This window comes from Cololabis saira, chromosome 4, assembly GCF_033807715.1.
Source record: "Cololabis saira isolate AMF1-May2022 chromosome 4, fColSai1.1, whole genome shotgun sequence".
Classification (NCBI taxonomy): domain Eukaryota; kingdom Metazoa; phylum Chordata; class Actinopteri; order Beloniformes; family Belonidae; genus Cololabis; species Cololabis saira.
This window is the reverse complement of record NC_084590.1, coordinates 46620319-46642703: the sequence shown is the minus strand read 5'-3', so window position 1 is coordinate 46642703 and position 22385 is coordinate 46620319. Positions and strand designations below refer to the sequence as shown.

Genomic DNA, 22385 nt, shown 5'->3' with positions numbered 1-22385 from the left:
CTTAGTATTTATCACTTTTCTTCTTGTTCTTTTTTTGGCCGTTCTGCTCAATAAACACTGTCCGTCTGGGATTGATTTGTCTGGTTTCTCAGACATAAATACAATCAGATGCTTCTCATGATGTATTTCCCACAAAAAAGGAGGTTGCTACTTTTTTTTTTTTTTTTTTTGGGACATGATTTTCCTCCCGAGTCTTGAGATCCCGAACATCTGGGTTTCCCTGCCATCCACCTGCTGCATCCTCTCATCCACCCTCCGGTTCCTCTGATTTATCACCTACTCTCACTCTCTCTCTCTCTCTTTCTCCAAGACTTTAATGGGAGGAAACAAAAGCGAGGGAGGGATGGAAGGAGAAGTGCTCTGGCAGCTTTGGTTGTAAGTGATGGGAAATGAAATCACTGGTCGAACCCCCTGAAGGAGAGAGAAAGAGGCGGAGGGATGGGAGGAGTCCGGATCTGGGAACTGTAGAGCAAGACCAAAAAAAGAGAGGCAGAGAGGGAGGGAGAGCGGAGCTGAGGGAAACTGCCTGCTATCCATCATCCCTGCCTTCCTCTCACCAGACCGAGACCTGCGGGAAGGGAAGGAGCTGCCGCCGGCGGAGCTCCAGGATTTACGTCTTTCTGTAAAGCTTAAAGTGGGAAAAACTTTGGCTCATCCTGGGTTCCCAGGATCCTCTTTTCCTTGATTTTCCTCCCACGTCTGCAGGACTGGACTGGTGTGATGCAGCGCGTGCAGAGCTTTTCTGGTGTCCTCTGAATCCCTGAAGCCCCCCCCCCCCCCGTGGCCTCGGTGACCCCCCTGGATCCCCCGGATCATGGCCCTGGGTTGGATTCCTGTGACGCGGACCATGCTGCTCGTGCCATGCTGAGTGCGCTGGGGAGGGTGTTTCTGTGTTCCCTGGGTCTGCTGGCCGCCATGGCCACCAAGCCCTGCTCCAGGGACATCATCACCCGGGTGGAGAGCCTCAACGCCACCGTGCAGGTAGGAGCATCGGACGCAGTACTGGAGTTGAGGGGGGATGAGGGGGGATGAGGGGGGATGGCATCCCCCCTGAAATAAAAACGGTCCAAATCATCCCCCCTGTAAAACTGACATCCCCCCTTTCCATCCCTTATGTCATTTCATCAATGAATGTGGTTTTACTGCTATTTCAACATTTAGAGTCATCACCAGAAAAATAACACCAGAAAAATAACTTATTTGACAATTTTCATCTGTTTCAAGTAAATTTTCACTTGAAATAAGTAGGAAAAATCTGCCAGTGGGACAAGATTTATCTTCTCATTACAAGCAAAAAAATCTTGTTCCACTGGCAGATTTTTCTACTTATTTCAAGTGAAAATCTACTTGAAACAGGTGAAAATTGTTGTTTTTTTCCAGTGATGAGTCTTGTTTTAAGTGTAATGAGATTTTCTTTACTAAAATGAGACATTTTAACTAGAAATAAGACAAATTAAGATTGTTTAAAATTGTTAAGATTGTGAGTTTTTGCAGTGATCCATTTTACTTATCCTGTGAAGGACAGAGTCATATTGATAAGTTCAGAAAAGTGTTTTTTATTGTTGTGTTTTGATGTATTTGATGTAAGCCCAGTGGATATTTAAAGCTTACAGAAGGATGCATTTAACTGCTGCTATGTCATTCCTGCAGTATTTCTGCAGGTGTTTTGGTCAGTGCTATTATTTGTAATATATTATATTATTTGTAATCAGCACAAATGATCTGTCCCCATATGATAAAATCCACCATCCCCCCTGATTTTTTTTTACACCTCGAGTACTGATCGTACGGAATAGTTACGTCATTGGGAATTAAAAGTTGCGTTCCGGGCGGGTGGGCGGGGTTGGAGAAGTCCTGCCTCAGGTGGAGGAGTTCAAGTATCTCGGGGTCTTTGTTCACGAGTGAGGGAACGATGGAGCGTGAGATTGACAGACGGGTCGGTGCCAGGTGCGCCTCCAAAACTCTAACTATAAAAATGTAACTGAAATATTTTCCTAGGGGGGGCCAGAGGGGGCCACTGAAATTCATGGGGTGGACACCACAACTAAAAGCCATCAGTACAGGACTTTATTATACTGTTGTAGTATACAGGCTCAGAAATACTTTTTTTTTTTTTTTTTACTTTCTAACTTGTCTGCATATATATTAATGGTTAATACCATGTCGGTAAAAACCTAAGGCATATATATATATATATACTGTATATATACTGTATATATGCATTTTTAATATATATATATATATATATACTGTATATATGCATTTTAATATATAATATATATTTTAATATATATATATATATATATATATATATATATATATATATATATATATATATATATATTTTTTTTTTTATTTATTTATTTATTTTATATATAAATATATATTTTTTTATTACAATTTTTCTCAATCACTTTGGTACATTTTTCCAATCATTCTTGCAATTTGCAGAAGATCAAGTGCATTTCTCAAAACAGTTTGAACAAATAGCAAAACACTGTGGATCACCTGCAAAAGCCAGTCTCTTGCTCAAAATCCTTAGTCCATCCCTCAAAAGCAAGTTTTTGTGTCAATATACTTGTCAGTGCCATCAGAATGTTTAATCATTGTGTCATTGTGTACAGATAAGACAGTCAAATTCATTAGTCATGTTGGCAATTGAAGGCACTTTGAAGGGACATGTTGATGTAAAATGTGGTTTAGGTGTGATGACAAGTGTTGTACATTTGACCTCATATAATGTATACGTGCAAAATCTGGGCATTCAGTGGACAATGTGGTCTCATTTAGAAGACCTAGATTTTGCAGATGACATAGTCCTCCTGTCTACCACCCAAGCACAAATGCAAACCAAACTCACAAAACTTGCCAAAACAGCAGCCACTACAGGACTTCACATCAACAAAAGCAAAACAAAGGTGATAAATATAGACCACAAAACAAACAATATCATAAACCTGGATGGAGAGGCAATGGAAGAGGTGGACACATACACGTATCTGGGAAGCATCGTAGGGAGGGATGGAGGCAGCGACAAAGACATACAAGCTAGAATAGGGAAAGCCAGAACAGCTTTTCTAATACTACGGCAAGTATGGAACTCCAAACTCATCTCCACTCAAGTCAAACTCCGCATCTTCAATTCCAACGTCAAGTCAGTGTTACTGTATGGTGCGGAAACATGGAGAACCACAAAAGCAACAACAAACAAACTGCAAACATTCATAAACAAATGCCTACGACATATCTTAGGAATTTACTGGCCCAACACCATCACAAACACAGAGCTCTGGCAAACCACACAACAAGAACAAATAGTAACCCAGATAAGACGTAGGAAATGGGGCTGGATCGGGCATATCTTGAGAAAACCAGCATCCAACACAACCAGGCAGGCCTTAACCTGGAACCCTCAGGGGAAAAGAAAACCGGGAAGACCCAAAAACAGCTGGAAAAGGTCTGTCGAGGCAGAACTCAAGGAGAAAGGAACATCTTGGAAGGAAGCAGAGAAGATCGCACAACACCGAACCAGCTGGAAGAAGTTCATAAATGACCTATGCTCCCCAAAGAGCCAAAGGGTTTAAGTCAAGTAAGTCAATGTATACGTGTAAGATTGATTGGAAAAGACAAGATTCACATTTACAGAATGAGTTCTTCATTGGCAAACATTGACATTGCAGTCCGTAAAGAAAAAAAAAAGACAGCACTGCACATAACAAAGGTGAAATACAATACGTAAGTGTAAACATAGGTCAAAAATATAAACACAGGTCATACAGTAGGTAAACAAAAAAATATGAACTCCCCAAATTCTAATCTCAATCCTGATCTTCAGCTTCTTCCCGTTCCTGTCTGTTAGGCCACAAATTCTCATCCACGTCACACCTGATGTCCTCCCGTGCAAGGCAGCGTGGATAGTATCTTCTTGCATGCCTAATCCATGCTCTGCAGGAATCTGCAGTAATGTCTTGGCATGCTGCATCCATTGCAGCCAGAAGGGTCACTTGTGTGTGGGGCTCTCGGTCATACACCTTCCACCTCCAGGCTGAGAAAAATTCCTCAATGGGGTTGAAGAATGGGGAGTATGGTGGTAAGAACTCCATCACCATTCTGTTATGGTTTGCGTACCACTGCCTTACTAGGTTTGACTTGTGGAAGCTTACATTGTCCCATATTATGGCATATTTGGGCTGGGCCATATTCTCGGCTGGGCCACCTAGGATATGATCCCTGTACAAAGTGTCTAGGAATGCTATTAGACGTTCAGAGTTGTATGGACCCATCAGTGGAATGTGTGTCAGCACACCGTTATCTGATATTGCGGCACGCATAGTTATGTTGCCACCCCTTTGGCCTGGCACATCAATGGTGGCTCGATGTCCAATAAGGTTTCGACCCCGTCTTCTGCGCTTTGTCAGATTGAAGCCAGCCTCGTCCATGTAAATGAAGTGACAGGGTGGATCACTAGCTTCCAGTTCCATCATGCGCTAAATACAGAAGACAAAATGTTATTTTTGGAATTACTGCATTACATGCATTTGCAAAAGAAGTTAGATCAAACGTATATGACATATTGCATCTTCTTTTCTACAGCCATAGCATATGTGCAAATGCCACACTTACAGTAGTGTAGTGTACATCTTTACATTACATTGGGCAGATACCTTTTACTGTAAACCCAAAGCGACTTACAAACGAGGACATATCTATACATGGTTTTGGAATAAAAGTTACCTGGACAAAGTGGTAGCGCAGCTCCTTCACCCTCTCACCATTTCTTTCAAATGGGACAGTGTATAGCTGTTTCATGCGCATGTGTTGTTTTTTTAGCACTCTGTCAATGGTAGAGATACTGACTGTTTGGATGTTTGCGTCATTGTCCTGCAAAATAGTAGTCTGTATCTCTCTCAGTGTAATGGCGTTGTTTTCAACAACAATGTTGCAGATAGCCATCTCCTGGTGTGGTGTGAAAATCCGCCCTCTACCACCCCTGTGTACTTGTCTTGCAGTCCTATGTGGGAAATAGAAATGTAAACCAAAACAAATTTGAGGAAGACACAATGGCTGTCACGGCTCAGACAGGACAGAGAACCCAAATGCACAACACCAGGCAGGATCAGAGTCCAAGAGGCTTTAATCTTCGTCAAAAGGCAGGCAGGGGTCAAACCGGGTAGTCAGGCAGATCAGGCAAACAAAACCAAAAACGGACAGGCAAAAATCCATACCCCAAGAATCAGGCAGGCTCAAAGACAGGCAGGCAGGCAGAAACAAAACAGGATATGCAGGCTGGAAAGCGAGGCAAAAACACACGACAATCTGGCAAACTAGAAGGTGGAAATGGGCCGGTATATGAGGGGAACTGCTGACGAGGGAAACCAGGTGTGGAGTTGGGTGGGGAAGCACAGGTGAAGGGAATGAGTGGATCTCTGGCTGATTAGGGTGGCAGGATCTGGAAAAACAGGGGAGTGAGTAAAACAGTAAAAAAAAACCTATCCTACACTGTGAAACTGTGACAGAACCCCCCCCTCAAGGGACAGATTCCAGATGGCCCAAAACCCCCCACCCCGGGCAGGAGGAGGGGTCCCGGAGGAGGGCCCCGGCCAACACATGGCCAAAGCTCCGGGGGCCGTCCTTGGTGCCGGGCAGACCGACGAGGCAGTTCGGGGGGGTCGCCCTTGGGGCGTAACAGGCAGTTCGGGGGGTCGCCCTTGGGGCGTAACAGGCGGATCCGGGGGTCGCCCTTGGGGCTTGGCAGACTGGTCAGGGGGTCGGTCTGGGGGCTTGGCAGGCGGGTCAGAGGGTCGGTCTGGGGGCTTGGCAGGCGGGTCAGAGGGTCGGTCTGGGGGCTTGGCAGGCTGGTCAGAGGGTCGGTCTGGGGGCTTGGCAGGCTGGTCAGAGGGTCGGTCTGGGGGCTTGGCAGGCTGGTCAGAGGGTCGGTCTGGGGGCTTGGCAGGCTGGTCAGGGGGTCGGTCTGGGGGCTTGGCAGGCTGGTCAGGGGGTCGGTCTGGGACTGCGGCAGGCTGGTCAGGGGGTCGGTCTGGGACTGCGGCAGGCTGGTCCGGGGGTCGGTCTGGGACTGCGGCAGACTGGTCAGGGGGTCGGTCTGGGACTGCGGCAGACTGGTCAGGGGGTCGGTCTGGGACTGCGGCAGGCTGGTCAGGGGGTCGGTCTGGGACTGCGGCAGGCTGGTCAGGGGGTCGGTCTGGGACTGCGGCAGGCTGGTCAGGGGGTCGGTCTGGGACTGCGGCAGGCTGGTCAGGGGGTCGGTCTGGGACTGCGGCAGGCTGGTCAGGGGGTCGGTCTGGGACTGCGGCAGGCTGGTCAGGGGGTCGGTCTGGGACTGCGGCAGGCTGGTCAGGGGGTCGGTCTGGGACTGCGGCAGATCCATCCAGGATCGCCTCAGGAAGGGGAACAGAGACCACCTCCAGAACAGAGACCGGCGGGACCGCCTCCGGAACCGAGGGCTGCGGGACCGCCTCAGGAACAAGAGTCGGGGCTGACAGGAGGCGGGGAGCCGGAGTCGGGGCTGACAGGAGGCGGGGAGCCGGAGTCGGGGCAGACAGGAGGCGGGGGGCCGGAACCGGGGCAGACAGGAGGCGGGGGGCCGGAACCGGGGCAGACAGGAGGCGGGGGGCCGGAACCGGGGCAGACAGGAGGCGGGGGGCCGGAACCGGGGCAGACAGGAGGCGGGGGGCCGGAACCGGGGCAGACAGGAGGCGGGGGGCCGGAGCCGGGGCAGACAGGAGGCGGGGGGCCGGAGCCGGGGCAGACAGGAGGCGGGGGGCCGGAGCCGGGGCAGACAGGATGCGGGGGGCCGGAGCCGGGGCAGACAGGATGCGGGGGGCCGGAACCGGGGCAGACAGGATGCGGGGGGCCGGAACCGGGGCAGACAGGATGCGGGGGGCCGGAACCGGGGCAGACAGGATGCGGGGGGCCGGAACCGGGGCAGACAGGATGCGGGGGGCCGGAACCGGGGCAGACAGGATGCGGGGAGCCGGAACAGGAGCAGACAGGATGCGGGGAGCCGGAACAGGAGCAGACAGGATGCGGGGAGCTGGAGCAGGAGCCGGAGCAGGAGCCGGAGCCGGAGCTGGAGCAGGAGCCGGAGCAGCAGCTGGAGCAGGAGCCGGAGCAGGAGCAGGAGCAGGAGCCGGAGCAGGAGCAGGAGCTGGAACAGGAGCCGGAGCAGGAGCTGGAGCTGGAGCAAGCTGAGGCTGAGGCTGACGCCTTCGTCGTTGCCTCCCCTGAGCCTGCAGGCTCCTGGGCCCACCCAGAGCCAGGCGTGTTCCCCAGAAAGGGGGAAGGGACTGGGGTGGGTCTGGGACCACCTCGGGAACAGCAACAGGCCGGAACTGGGGGCATGTCCCCGTCCCTTTCACCGTACGGTGGTAGAACGCCACTTGGTCCCCATAAAAAAAATCCCACAAATCCTCTTCCTTACGTGGTAGGTCCATGTTGGCTGGGTTCAGTCTTGGCCAGATTGTACTGTCACGGCTCAGACAGGACAGAGAACCCAAATGCACAACACCAGGCAGGATCAGAGTCCAAGAGGCTTTAATCTTCGTCAAAAGGCAGGCAGGGGTCAAACCGGGTAGTCAGGCAGATCAGGCAAACAAAACCAAAAACGGACAGGCAAAAATCCATACCCCAAGAATCAGGCAGGCTCAAAGACAGGCAGGCAGGCAGAAACAAAACAGGATATGCAGGCTGGAAAGCGAGGCAAAAACACACGACAATCTGGCAAACTAGAAGGTGGAAATGGGCCGGTATATGAGGGGAACTGCTGACGAGGGAAACCAGGTGTGGAGCTGGGTGGGGAAGCACAGGTGAAGGGAATGAGTGGATCTCTGGCTGATTAGGGTGGCAGGATCTGGAAAAACAGGGGAGTGAGTAAAACAGTAAAAAAAAACCTATCCTACACTGTGAAACTGTGACAATGGCATTGTATAGAGCATCAGTGGAATAGGCTACTGTAATTTTGTATGGGGCATTACTGTATTGACATGTAAATACAGTAAACTCCATGTAATTCAGCACATACTGTTAGATTACACACCTGTTCTCTCTGCGGAAAGTTTGAATAATTGAGGACACAGTTGTTCTGCCAACATTTGGCTGCACCCTTCTCCCCGCTTCAGCCATAGTCAGCCCATGATTCAAAACATGGTCTACAAGTGTTGCTCTGATTTCATCAGGAACACGCATGTGTCCTCGGCCTCTTCTGCCTCTTCCTCTTCCTACTCCTCCACCACGCAGCCTCACCCCTCTTCCTCTCCTGCTTCTTGGCTGTTGTCCTTCCATTGTCAGACATTGTAACTTTCTATTGTGCTCTGGTTACCTATATACTCCCCAGTAGATTGTTCATGAGATGCTCCCTTGAGCTCATTCAGAAAACTGTCGATCATTGGTTGATCAACTCTTTTCATTAGAGAAAATCTAGATTCACCTGGGAGGAATTTACCAATTTAGATCATATTTACAGACAAATGTCTTATGGAAATGTATATATGCTTGACATGTTATGATGGCTTGGTAAATCATTTTGCATGTGAAGACTTATATGATGAACTATAGCCTAAATGTTTTGGGGAAAGAGACTATTTGATAGATTCCTATAACAAAGCATTTTGATTAGCATGACAAAAGCAATTGATAATGTACGAAAAAACTGAGAATTGTACACAATCATTTGCATGGATGGACAAAAGCATTTGCAATTTGTTCAATGCAATGAGAAACTGCCTTTTTCATCTGCACAAATGGCATGATGATGTGAAAACTGAACAAGAACTTTTGAGAATTTCAATTCTCATGTGAGAAATGTACCAAACCAATTGAGAAAAACTGTATTAGGCTCAAAAACGTACACTTAAAGAAACGCCTATTGATATGCATTTGGCCCAAATGATTTGGGACGAAATGCATAACTGACGATAGAATACCCCCCCCCCCCCCCCCGCCGTCATTGATACAATAAATCATGAAATATTATTCAATAAATTGGAACGATATGGGATAAGGGGGTGTGCATTACAGTGGGTCAGAAGCTACTTAAAGAACAGGAAACAATTTGTGAAGATGGGAGAAAACCAGTCACAATGTTTGGACATTGAGTGTGGAGTCCCCCAGGTGTCAGTGTTGGGTCCTAAACTGTTTATCATGTATATCAATGACATATGTAAAATATCACAAATACTGAAATTCAAGGCCTGTTTAAAATATACATTAAATGCCATAATAGGTCCCCTTTAAGTGAAGACAATGAAGAGAAACAGATATTTTAACACTGATGGGTCTTACCCGTTACCTGAGTTGACATCCTAAGTAGGAGGCAATAGAATAGATAGATAGATAGATAGATAGATAGATAGATAGATAGATAGATAGATAGATAGATAGATAGATAGATAGATAGATAGATAGATAGATAGATAGATAGATAGATAGATAGATAGATAGATAGATAGATAGATAGATAGATAGATAGATAGATAGATAGATAGATAGATAGATAGATAGATAGATAGATAGATAGATAGATATGCTTTATTCCAGACTCAAGGTCCATACACAAATACAATCAAAAACACACAATAAAAAAGATAAAAAACAAACAAACACAGAAATAAAAAATAGTCTAATGGCTCATTTTAAAAGACACTTATAGCAATGCTCCCGAAACTGAGACGTGTAGCGTGTGGCACTGTACATAATGTTCACCAGTACCACAACAATTTGATTACCGGTATGCGAATGATTTAACCAACAGATAAACCTGTACATTATATTTCTCAAAACAGATTGCAGTGTGTTCACTTCAGCACTCACAAACATCTCACTCCCGCTCGTCCCTCTGGGCCTATTAACAGTTTCCTCAGAGCATCATTGTACGCCACTTGCAGTCTCTGAAGGCTTTTTTATAGTTCAGCTACGTCTCAGCTACGTATCTACGTAGAAGCCCCATCGAGGGCTGAGCCGTACGTCAACGTCGCCGCCATATTGGATGTTCAAGACTGCGCTGTAAACTAATACAAGTAAATACACTTATTTTCATAAAGCGCCTTTCTACAAAGAAATGTACGTTTTACGTCTCATTTATTCATTCACACACGCACTAATATACTTGGGAAACAGTTAGGCACCAAATATAATATATTTAATTTTCTCAGATGGGAAAAATAAGAACTTTATTGATCCCACATAGGAGTAATTAGGGCCCAAGCACTTACAGTGCGAAGGCCCTATTGTATCTGTAGGATTTTTTTTTTTAATTCTCTTTCTTTCTTTCTTTCTTTCTTTCTTTCTTTCTTTCTTTCTTTCTTTCTTTCTTTCTTTCTTTCTTTCTTTCTTTCTTTCTTTCTTTCTTTCTTTCTTTCTTTCTTTCTTTCTTTCTTTCTTTCTTTCTTTCGACAAAAGGACGGCCTTTTTGCCCCCCTAAACGTGCCCCAAAAGTCACCAAATTTTGCACGCAAGCCAGGCCTGGCGATAAATTTGATATTTCATGGTTTGCATTAATGGGCGTGGCTAAAGAATTGTGTGATGGGTGGTGTCATCGGACTCGGTATTGAGTCCTTGACCATAATTGGTGAAAATTAGCCCCTCCCCTTCTTCTGATTGGTTGTCCCTATTTTCTGCTATAACTTTTGAATGGTTTGACATAGAGAGTCATGGGTGGTGTCATCAGACTCTGTATTGAGTCCTTGACCTCCAAATATGTAAAAAGGTCGGGTCACTGGGTCCAGAAAAAACTGCGAGCGTGAAACTGGCTAAGGAATGGGTCTCAGGGTCTGTTACGTCCTCTGCGACAGACACAACAAAACAAAAAAGGGCCTTAAGGAAAAAGGTTTTTGAGCATGGGAAGACTAAGGCACATATATCAGCAACAGCTATTTGCTAGAAATGCAGTGATCAATAACCAATCTGAGCAAGTCCAAACAACTGCCAGGGTTTTCCGTACAGCATACGAGGAGGCCAAGCAAGAATGCAATAGACTGCCAGGAGCTGAAAGGTGTGGAGATGGGGAGGATTCACCACTCTAACGTGGCATGTTCAAACATACAACAGCACATTTCATCTGAAACGAGAAGAAAAATGCTTGACAGGATAGTTGAGTGTGCTCCAAAAATTGGACTCATGCTGGATGAGGCAACAAGCTTAAATTAAAGTGAAAGATGAACGGGCCCCCGCACTCACGCCAAAAAGCGCCGTTTTGAGCTGAACATTTGTCGGACGCCCTGCTTGTATTTTCTTCCTGTCGCTCGCGTTGAAAGCCGCTTGAAAGCCGGTTGAAAGCGCTGTAGGAAACAGTCACGGATGAGGAACGGCTGATCCAGTTAGTAGGGGTGTAACGGTACATGTATTTGTATTGAACCGTTCGGTATAGCGTGTTCGGTTTGGAACGGAGGCGTACCGAACGAGTTTCCACACGGACATTTTAAGTAGAGGACCGCACGTTGTGGAGCAGAGCGCTGCTGCAGTTGCGCTCACACCGAGAAAGTATTAAGATTAAAGAAAAAAGCACAAACTAATGAAGAACTAAAGAGCTAAGCACATAATTGTGACAAGTCCAGTGTTTCCCCTACCATTGTTTAGGCCTGGCAGGGCCAGGCCTAAAAAAAAAAAAAAACAATGATCATTTACGTTTATGAGCGCCTCTGCAGCGCTGTTCTGCAACGGGAGTCAACCTGCTTCGTTGCCTAGTGAAGCCTGAATTATGGTTCTGCGTTAAATCGACGTAGAGCCTACGCCGTAGGGTACGCGGTGACGTGCACCGTACGGCCGCTCGCTGCGTACCTTACGCCGTAGGATCTGCGTTGGTGTAACGCGGAACCATAAATCAGCCTTAACGATGCGAGTACCGCTGCTGAGAGCGCGGGCATATTATTATACATTATGGGATGTATAGAGTTTGTAGCCAGCCAACTATGGCGCCGGCCAAAAAAAGAAAAAATATCGCGGGCGACAGACAACATGATATAAAGAAATATTTCTGCCAGGTACGTGTGTTTGTGTTTGCATGAGACGCTGCAGGGAAGCATGAAGGAAAACACAGCCCGACGACACACCAGGTGTCTGCAGGGTCCTAGTGATGATACCTCCTCATTTCACTACAAAACCTCAATAAAGTGGCAGCTGCTGGAGGGAGATGGACAGAGAACGTCCGATGTCACGCAGTGCCCAGCGATAGTCGGACGCTCGCATGCAGTTACACGTTTTTATAGTATAGTTTTTATATATGGGCGTGGTTTGCATTTTGGTTACGTAACGAAAATGCACAGAATCTGAACGGCTCGTAGATCCACATCACATTGGACGGCTCATCCGGGCGGCTGTACAGACACTGCAGGATTTGGTTGCTTTCCTCCTTCTCTGAGTTGGCAGGCTGAGGGGAGAACACTTTATACATGTTAACCCTTGTACAAATTAACTAATTCTCCTTCCTTTCTTCCTTCTTTCGTCCTGCTCTCTCCATCCTTCTTCACTTCCTCTTTTCTCCCTTCCTTCCTTCCTTCCTTCCTTCCTTCCTTCCTTCCTTCCTTCCTTCCTTCCTTCCTTTCTTCCTTCTTTTTTCCCTTCCTTCCTTCCTTCTTCCCTTCCTCTTTCCTTCCTTCCTTCCTTTTTAACTTCCTTCCTTCCTTCTTTCCTTCTGCTCTCTCCTTCCTTCTTCCCTTCCTCTTTTCTCCCTTCCTTCCGTCTTTCTTTCCTTCCTTCCTTCCTTCCTAACTTCCTTCCTTTCTTCCTTCTTTTTTCCCTTCCTTCCTTCTTTCCTCCTGCTCTCTCTCTGTCCTTCTTCCCTCCCTCTTTTCTCCCTTCCTTCCTTCCTACCTTCCTTCTTTCCTTCCTTCCTTCCTTCCTTCCTTCCTTCCTTCCTTCCTTCCTTCCTTCCTTCCATCTTTCCTTCCTTCTTTCCTCCCTTCTTCTCTTCCTCCTTCCTTGACCCGAAGACAGCACAAGGGTTAAAGCAAGAAAAAAACGTGTTTTTCATAATAGGTCCCCTTTAAGTATACTTTTTGAGTATACACTGTTTAGTATTTCGGACGCACCGCTTGTGTCCTTGTGTTTTATTTACGTCTTGACTTCCCTTGTTCCCGTCTGCCCTGATCGTTTGCACCTGTGTCTCGTCAAGCCCTCTGTGTATATCTTGGCTTGTCTTCCCTTCACGTCTGGCTGGTTTGTAGTGTTTCCAGCCTCCATGTGTGCTATCATGTTTTGTTTGTCATTTCTTCTCAGCAGCGCCTTTGATTTACTTTTATGTTCAAATGAATCACGTTCCTCTGAACTCCTGCCTCTTTGTCTCCTGCATCTAGGTCCAAGATATTTGGGGTTTGGGTTTTTTTTTTTTTTGGGATAAATATAACTCCATCTGCCTTGGCTGGCTTGAGGTCTTCCCGTCAAACACATTTTATTACAAACAAATGACGTCTTCTGCTCCAAGGTGACAGAATCTGGTATCAGCAGTTCTTCCTCTTATTAATGTACAGTTTTGTAAACTATTTGTATTTTACATCTGATTTAATGTGTTGCTGCATCTGCATGTGTCTGTATTTCATTATTTATAACGGCCTTGTTTGAATAAATATATGAATAATATTTGCATATTGTTGTGATTGAAGCATCAGGTCCATTTCAGTGATGCTGATATACGGTGTAATCTGATTACTATAATGGTAAATAATGTAATTTCAATCTTTAATATATAAAATTCAGTTTTCGTCTCCAAATTCAGTCCAATTTAAATCTTTAAAAAGAAAAAAAAATTACAATCAAGGAAAAACAGTGTTCAAATGCATTTTTTTGTCTCAAATATTTTTATGCATTCAAACACTTTTTTTCTTTGATTGAAATATTTGATTGAACATATCTGATCTCAGCTGATGGATGAAAACATTTATAGTGAGTTCAACATCATCATCCACTTCTCTGTGTTATTGTGCTGCAGTTGAATACAAGCTCATATGGAAACTAGCTGAACCAGGCTGATGTTCTACAATCACGCAGGACATCCGCTGCTAATCCAGGACGCGAGAACACACATGGAGGCGCACGTCGAGCACTGGAAATCTGCAAAAAGAGAAAAAAAAAACAGAAAAGACACGAAACCGGCCAAAACACGAGCAGCAACCGTCGCAGTTCTTGAGATCCAATCACAATCTGAGCTAAACTACCGCGATTAACTAACCCCAAAAACTACAGAGCAAGCATGCAGGTGAACGAGCCGGTATATCTGTCTATATGTGTGTGTGTGTGTGTGTGTGTGTGTGTGTGTGTGTGTGTGTGTGTGTGTGTGTGTGTGTGTGTGTGTGTCTTTCTTTGTTGTTGTTTTTTGTCGACAGATCAATGGTTTGTATGCAGGGATGAGAGAGAGGGACGAGTGGTCGGAGAGACCCAGGTGGGGCAGAGGGCTGGCTTTATATGCATTGGCATACCTGCCAACACTCCCGATTTATGCGGGAGTCTCCCGATTTTCAACCATTTCTCCCGCCCTGCTCCCGATTTGTAATTTCTCCCGCTTAGAATAGAAATAGAATAGAATAGAATAGAATAGAAAGCCTTTATTATCAATGTACATGTACAGTGGAATTAGGCAGCAGCTCCGTCAAAGTGCACACATGCAAAGACTATGTAAGCAAGGAAGCATAAATGTATATATATGTGCACACACTATAAACAAGAGTGAATGGGAGGATAAAAAATGTACATGGATGGGTGGGGGGATATCGCACTTAAATGAATGGAAGAATAATATTGCCCTTGAAGGGATGGGAGTATTGCACATAGATAGTAGAATATTGGGACATTGTGGATAGAAGGTAGAAAAATATTGCACAGAAAATATGAGGTAGCTTATAGGTTGAGAAAGTTCACAGCTTTGGGGAAGAAGCTGTCCCTGAATCTTTTTGTACGGGTTCGTAAGGACCTGAAGCGCCTCCCAGAGGGCAACAGGTCGAAAAGGTGGAAACCGGGGTGGTTGATGTCCTTTAAAATGTTCCTTGCCTTGTTGAGGCAGCGGGAGCTGTAGATGTCAGACAGAGAGGGCAGAGGGCAGCCGATGATCTTCCGTGCTGTGTTTGCCACCCTCTGCAGGCTCTTCCTGTCTGCCTCCGTGCAGCTGGAGTGCCACACTGTCATGGCATGGGTCAGCAGGCTCTCAATGGTGGACCGGTAGAAGGTCAGCAGCAACTGTGTGTTCAAGTTCTCCTTCCTGAGCACCCTCAGGAAGTGCAGCCGCTGCTGAGCCTTCTTAACCAGTGCAGTGGTGTTGACAGACCAGGAGAGGTCTGCAGTGATGTGGACGCCCAGGAACTTGAAGGACTGCACTTGCTCCACACATTCACCGTTGATGTGCAGGGGGGCGGGGGCGGCTCGGTTCCGCCTGAAATCCAGGATGAGCTCCTTGGTTTTGGTGGTGTTCAGTGCCAGGTTGTTCAGTGCGCACCACTCACCAAGTTTAAGGACCTCATCTCTGTAGGCCGCCTCGTTTCCCCCTGTGATCAGCCCCACCACCGTTGTGTCATTGGCAAACTTGACAATGACGTTCTCTGGGTGGGCGGGGCTGCAGTCCGATGTGTAGAGCGAGTACAGAAGTGGGCTCAGCACACAGCCTTGAGGAGAGCCAGTGCTGAGAGTGCGGGGGGAGGAGAGGTGAGGACCGAGCTTCACGCGCTGGGGTCGGTTCACCAAAAAGTCCTTAATCCAGGAGCAGGTGGATGGTGGGAGCCCCAGGGTGGATAGCTTGAGGATTAGAATGTCCGGTTTTATGGTATTGAAGGCTGAGCTGAAGTCAACGAAGAGCATCCTCACGTAGCTCTCCTGTTTCTCCAGGTGACTCAGCGCGGAGTGGAGTGCTGTATTTATGGCGTCTTCTGTAGATCTGTTTGCCCAGTATGCAAACTGGTGTGAGTCCAGGGTGGGGGGGAGACAGGCTTTGATGTGCTTTAAGATAGGGGTGGGCGGTACAACCGGTGTCATAGTCATCACCGGTGTGAAACTGCGCCACGACATGGATTTTGCAATACCGTCAATACCGTAATAAATCAATTATAAAATAATAAGCCTAAATAAGGCATCAAAAACGTCGGTGATATGCAAGGTTTGCTGCCGTGTTGTGACAGCAAGAGGTGGAAACACAAGCAACCTGTTTCATCACTTAAAAAACACGCACGCCCGTGAATATGAAGAGGCAACCCGGGCCAAAACGAGCGCAAGTACGACCAGCTGCTGGGACCGCTGGAGCTGCTGAGCAGCACCAGCGGAGCAGCGGTCCCAAGACTACGCAGCTTTCACTGCATCGTTTATTGCTGCTACATCTTACGACAAGAGTAGTAAGAAATGCAGGGCTTAAAGTATTCCGGCACCGTGCCGGATCTCCGGCGTACGGAGTTTTTTTTCTCGGCGTGCGAGTTTGACTGCTTTAAAAAAAAAAAAAAGAAAGGTTTGAGAGAAAAAAAAAGTTTGAGTCAACCGAGTTCGTCTACCAATGGAATGAGAGGAAAGCAGCTCTGGCTCAACCAAACTAACACTAGCCAATCAGAAGTGGAGCTGGGCGGGTCTTTGACGGCAGCGGAGCGCAGAGCGCTGTTTCAACCTGCTGGAATACGAATCACAGACTTCAAGATGGAGAAAAAATTAATGAATGTCGGTTTAAAAGAATCTTTTTGCCCAGAAGAAAAAAAGAGTGACAAAAAAAAATACCCATAACCATGTTCTTCTCTCGAAAAAACACACCTGTACCGCGGGCTTTAGAAGAAAAAGACGCTGCAGCGCGAGTCGGGATGCAGCGGGTCAGAAGAGCAGTGAGATACGTGCGAGGCCGTGCTGATCTCCGCAATTTGAAGCTTTGTATAATAATTATTAAAAAAAAAGGGTTGCTACTATGTGAATATCACTTATCACGGGTTCTTTTTGGAACGTAACCCTCTCGAAAAACAAGGGATTACTGTATATGAATACTCATGGCATAAACCTGTCAAGTTTTGGATTTAAAATTAAGGGAAATTTTCCACCACCCGCTGTCCAACCAGCCCAACCGAGGTCCAGTATTACATTTTAAGACAGGTTTACAAAATATTTAAAATATAATATAATAAAAATAAATATAATTATATATATATGTATATGTATATGTAAGATCTTTAGGTTTTTTGCCAAATAGATATGTTGAGAATGCATAATACTCTCCCATGTCTCTTTTTGATAAGGATACTACCATTTACTTATTATAAAAATATTAACCTTATTCACATAAAGGGACAGGACAGGCTACTCCTCCCAAAACGTACCAAAAAATACCGTGATATTATACCGTCACCGTTCAAAAGATGAAAAATACCGTGATATTAATTTTAGGTCATATCGCCCACCCCTACTTTAAGACCAGTTTCTCAAAGCACTTGGTGATGACTGGGGCTTATCTCCCGATTTTAAAGTGAAATGAGTCAATGGTGTTTAATGTGTCGTGGTACCTGACAAACCTGGCAAACCAACCCAAAAGCACCGCCCTACGTGCCTTGCGTGCCATACGTCACTGCCTACCGCCAGCGAGGCCCGTAATAATAATATTAATAACCATCCTTGTATAATAATAATACTAATAAATTATTAAATTTTGTTGTCCTGCCGATGGAGGCCCAAATCCTCCATGGCAGGACCCTTTCATACCGCATTCTCACAGACAAAGACGCACAATCACGCACCGTTTCCCCCTCCCCGGGGGGTTCCAGCACCGCCAGAAGGCACCCCAGGCTATGCGGCGAGCCCTGCCAGGCCTGGGCACCGCGACCCACCCGTCCCAGGCCGACGAGGGAACGCGGGTGGTGTGGGCCCCTCTCCCGCCCCTGGTGTTGAGTGCATGTGGTTTATGCAATAAAAACAGGGAGGGGGAGGTCAGGAACCGGACCCCCCGCCCCCTCAGACCTATGTGCGTGTGAATCGTGTAGGGGGGGAAGGAGGGGGAGCGGAGGCCGAAACCAGGAGGCAGGGCCAGCAGAGCCAGCCCTGGAAGGCGCCCACGCTTCCCCGCCGGCCATCCAGGTTGATGGGGGCCGGCCCAGGGCCCCACCCCACCTCCATGAGCGCCCCCGGCGCCGTCGGAGCCCCCAGGCGGAGGGGGAAATGGCCCAACATCCCTCCATTCATACTGACGACATAAGACATAGACACCTGAGAATGACTCCACCCCACTGCCGCGCCCGCCCGCGCAACCCCCGGCCAGGGGAGGCCCGACCCCAGGACCCAGCCCCACCCACCCCCGGCGGACACCCCAAAGGCCCCGGAGTCCCCACAGACGCAGGGGCATGCGGCCTCCCCCCACCCAGGCAGAGCCGGGCCCTCTGAGCGGGACCCCCACATCCACAGCCCGGCCGCCCCCGGAATGGACCGGAGACGCCAAGGCCACTGCCCCCCAACCGGGACCCCCCAGCCACCCCCCTCGTCTATGGGGGGGGGGGTGGCCCTCTCTTCTATGTTTTTAATTTCCATTGCAGGATATCTATGACCAGAACCACATGGACACTTGAAAATCACTGGGGGATTATTTTACCGCTGACTTACCGGTGCTACATGGCTGTTTCCTACAAACAGCAGAGAATGTTTGTTTTGTTTGTTATGTTTGTTTTGCCCTTGCAGTAAAAGCCGAGACGGTTCCACTTCCAGTTCACTGAACCTGCTTCAGATCAAAAATGGATAAAATGGAAAACGGTCGTTATCTGTTTTTTCTATGATTCATCTGAGCATAAAATTGTAAACTGAAAAAAATGCTGGGGCTGCTGCCCCCGCGACCCGGCAACGGACAAGCGGGAGAAGATGAGTGAGAGTGAGTGAGTGAAAAAAATGAGTCGTTATCATTTTTTTTGGAAACGAATACTTAGAAAATTAGTTGTTTTTCATTATCTTTTGTTTTTTTGAAAAACGAATGAACGAATGATACACTGGTTTTTTAGAAGGTAGTTATTTTGTTTGTTTGGTTTTCCCTTGGGTTTTTTTGGTCTTTTTTTTTTTAAGTGTTTGCTAAATAATTTTCTGGTGAAGTTAGCTTTTACGCTAGGCAGTTTCCGGTTCACTGAAATTGCTTCAGATCAAAAATGGATAAAATGGGAAACGGCCGTTTCCCATTAGTTTTTTTTTATTTAAGTTAACAAACACTGAGAAAACTAGTTGTTTTTTGGTTTTCTTTTGGTTTTCTTTTAAAAAAAGAATGAACAAATTATGCAATCATTACAGGATTTGGAAGTTACACAACTTTACCTCCGACCAAAGATAGTGGACAAGACCCTGCTAACCTACAGCTAATCAGCGCTAACGAGGAAACGGGAGGATGTTGTTTTTACTAACGAATCCTCAAGTATTCGCTGGAATGCGTTTGGTGCAAAGCGACAGAATAAATCATCTCACAGAGAGAAGACAGATGCGGGCCTGTCTGTCTGGGATAGATATCTGGGATTCGCCCGACTGGCCGTCGCTACCAACAAGCCCAACAAACTCCTCCTCAACTCCCGTCGTTAGCGGGACCCACACTTGGACTGCCTTCCATGGAAAACCAAAAAACAAAACCTCCTCCTCCACAAACAGACAGATTCCCACCAGCACCAGAGTCTGGACCTCCATCGTAGGACCTGGATGGACCAGCAGGTCAACTGGAAAACCACTCAGAGGGAAGCCAACGACTGGGGTCGGCAACCCAAAATGTTGAAAGAGCCATATTGGACCAAAAACACAAAAAACGAATATGTCTGGAGCCGCAAAAAATTAAAAGTCTTGTATAAGCCTTAGAATGAAGGCAACACATGCTGCATGTATATATATTAGTTAGAACTGGGGAAGACTTTTTTATTCATTATGCACTTCGAGAAAAAAGTCGAAATGTCACGGAAAAAGTCAAAATTTCGAGAAAAAAGTCAAAATATCAAGAAAAAAGTCGAAATGTCGAGAAAAAAGTTGAAATATCGAGAAAGAAGTCGAAATGTCGAGAAAAAAGTCAAAATGTTTAGAAAAATGTTGAAATATCGAGATAAAAGTCGAAATGTCGAGAAAAGAGTCAAAATTTCGTGAAAAAAGTTGAAATGTCGAGAAAAAAGTCAAAATATCGACAAAAAAGTCGAAATGTCGAGAAAAAAGTTGAAATATCAAAAAAAGTCGAAATGTCAACATTAAAGTTGAAGTATAATCTCGAGAAAAAAGTTAAAATGTTGAGATTAAAAAGGAAAGGAAAAAGGGAGAAAAACAGGAAAAAAAGAAGAAAAAAAAGGTCAAACATTTTTGAAAAAGCTCCAGGAGCCACGAGGGGGTGCTATGAGCAGCCAGACCTACAGGGGGCAGTGTAACTAGAAGCATAAAGTCATGATAGCCAATCGGAATCCTGGGAAAAAAGATCAACAAATGTAACTTCCAGTTACTTCCTAGATGGAACAAGAGTCTTTCATTTGGAGTGACAGAGAAGTGGAGTTACTTTTAAGTGTGACTTTAGAATATAAAACAGGTAAAATACAAGAAAATATTGACGGTGGCCAAACAAATTGTAAACACAGGTCGCACACATGACGCTGGTGACGTTTCTGTTGCATAATGTGACGTTCTGAAGCCTAAATGTCCGTTTCCCTCCATTTACAAGCAAAACGTGAAGACGGGGTTTTTGCAAATCTCCACTTTGGCCGGAGTTTTTGGTGACTTTGAGCTTCGTTTTCGTGTAAACGAACGGCCAAAACGCATGAAAACGCCACCGTTTTTGCTACGTGTAAACGGGGCCTGAGACCCGGATGCTGCTGGGAAAGATGTGAGTTCGGGAAACGTACAAAAGTACTGCGCTTTCCCAAGGACGCGGTGTCGGATGTAAGAGACAAGATCCTGCAAACTCCAACTGTGAAAAGCCTCGTATTACATGTCGGCTTAAATGATGTGGAACGGCAGTCTGAGGTACTGAAAGGAGACTTTGAGAAGCCGTTTGATGGATAGTCTGGATGCTGACGTGTTTATTACACTGCAAAAACTCATAACCTTAACAAGAATATTTGTCTTATTTCTAGTTAAAATGTCTCTTAAAACAAGACTCATCACTGGAAAAAACAACAATTTTCACCTGTTTCAAGTAGATTTTCACTTAAAATAAGTAGAAAAATTTTGCTTGTAATGAGAAGATAAATCTTGTCCCACTGGCAGATTTTTCTACTTATTTCAAGTGAAAATTTACTTGAAACAGACCTGTGAAAATTGTCAAATAACAAGTTATTTTTCTGGTAATGACTCTTGTTTTAGGTGTAATGAGATTTTTTGACTAAAAATTAGACTTTTTAACTAGAAATAAGACAAATTTTGAGTTTTTGCAATGTGTAAGAATGAGATGTACCTGTTGGATCTACTGCCCTTACTTTTTAACAACTTGTGCTTTTTACTATTTTATCTCTTTTCTTATCATTTTATTTCATTATATTTGTTATTTGTGTTTTAATTGTGTCTTGCCGCTTTTAATGTTGATGTAAAGCACTTTGAATCACCTTGTGTTGAATTGTACTGTACAAATAAACTTGCCTTGGCTTGTTTTCTGGGACATTTCTTTAAGGCAGGCGGTCTCTACCTCCACAGATTGGGAGGGAGGCTGTTTGCGGCTGATCTTTTCCATGTTCTGAGTTCCCGCTCCGTCTCGGTGGACGAGGACGGAGACACAAAAACAAGAGGATAAGATACAATCTAGTGAAAACCTTGAGTCATCTCTGACACGTCCTGAACCACCAGACAGGAATGAAGACGCCCCCTCGTTCCCAGTCCTGCAGCGGTTCACTTTCAATGGTCTTGTACATGAAATGAGGTGTACAGATAAACTCGCAAATCAAACCATGACCCAATATAAGGGTCTAGCTTAGCAAATGAACGGGAAACTCTTCACCTCTAATCGTATCTCCATTTCCTCCTGAACATCACAAACACAAAAAACCTCTGAGAGTAAATCTCACTGAGCTAGTAGTCGAAAAATAACAAAAAAACACTTAATTCTGTTTGTGTTTCACCATCATAAATCATATTCCACTTGGAAACTTCAGAATGATCTGATCCCAAATCCCAAATCATTTCAATCTGGTTTTTTTTGTAGAAGTCCTAAAACCTTGAAACTTCTTGAGCAAACCTTGAGTTTTTGTTCCAACCGGACACTAAATTCTTATTGTTTCTATTGGCTAATGTTATACTTAATACTTGCTTCCAGATTTTTTCAAATACTCCTTGTAGTAGATTTAATGGTTTTAAATCAGCAGCTCAAAAGCAAGTTTTGTATGATGAGGTTTAATTCCATTCAACTTTTTAAACTGTACAGTACAATCTGTACTGTGCTACTCATATGATATGACCATATCTGATCTATTGTGTTGAAATTTGGGTTAATACCTACAAGAGCACCTTAC

General features: G+C 45.6%; 1 protein-coding gene across 2 annotated transcripts in view; it reads left to right on the top strand.

Moving 5' to 3' along the window:
- The first annotated feature begins 563 nt into the window (after positions 1-563).
- Positions 564-22385, top strand: part of il15l (interleukin 15, like) — a 38891-nt gene continuing 17069 nt past the window's right edge. For both annotated transcript variants that reach the window (XM_061720469.1, XM_061720468.1), the window contains exon 1: positions 564-981. In XM_061720469.1, coding sequence (XP_061576453.1) covers positions 862-981 — 120 coding nt within the window. In that variant the 5' untranslated portion in view covers positions 564-861. The remainder of the gene's footprint in view (positions 982-22385) is intronic.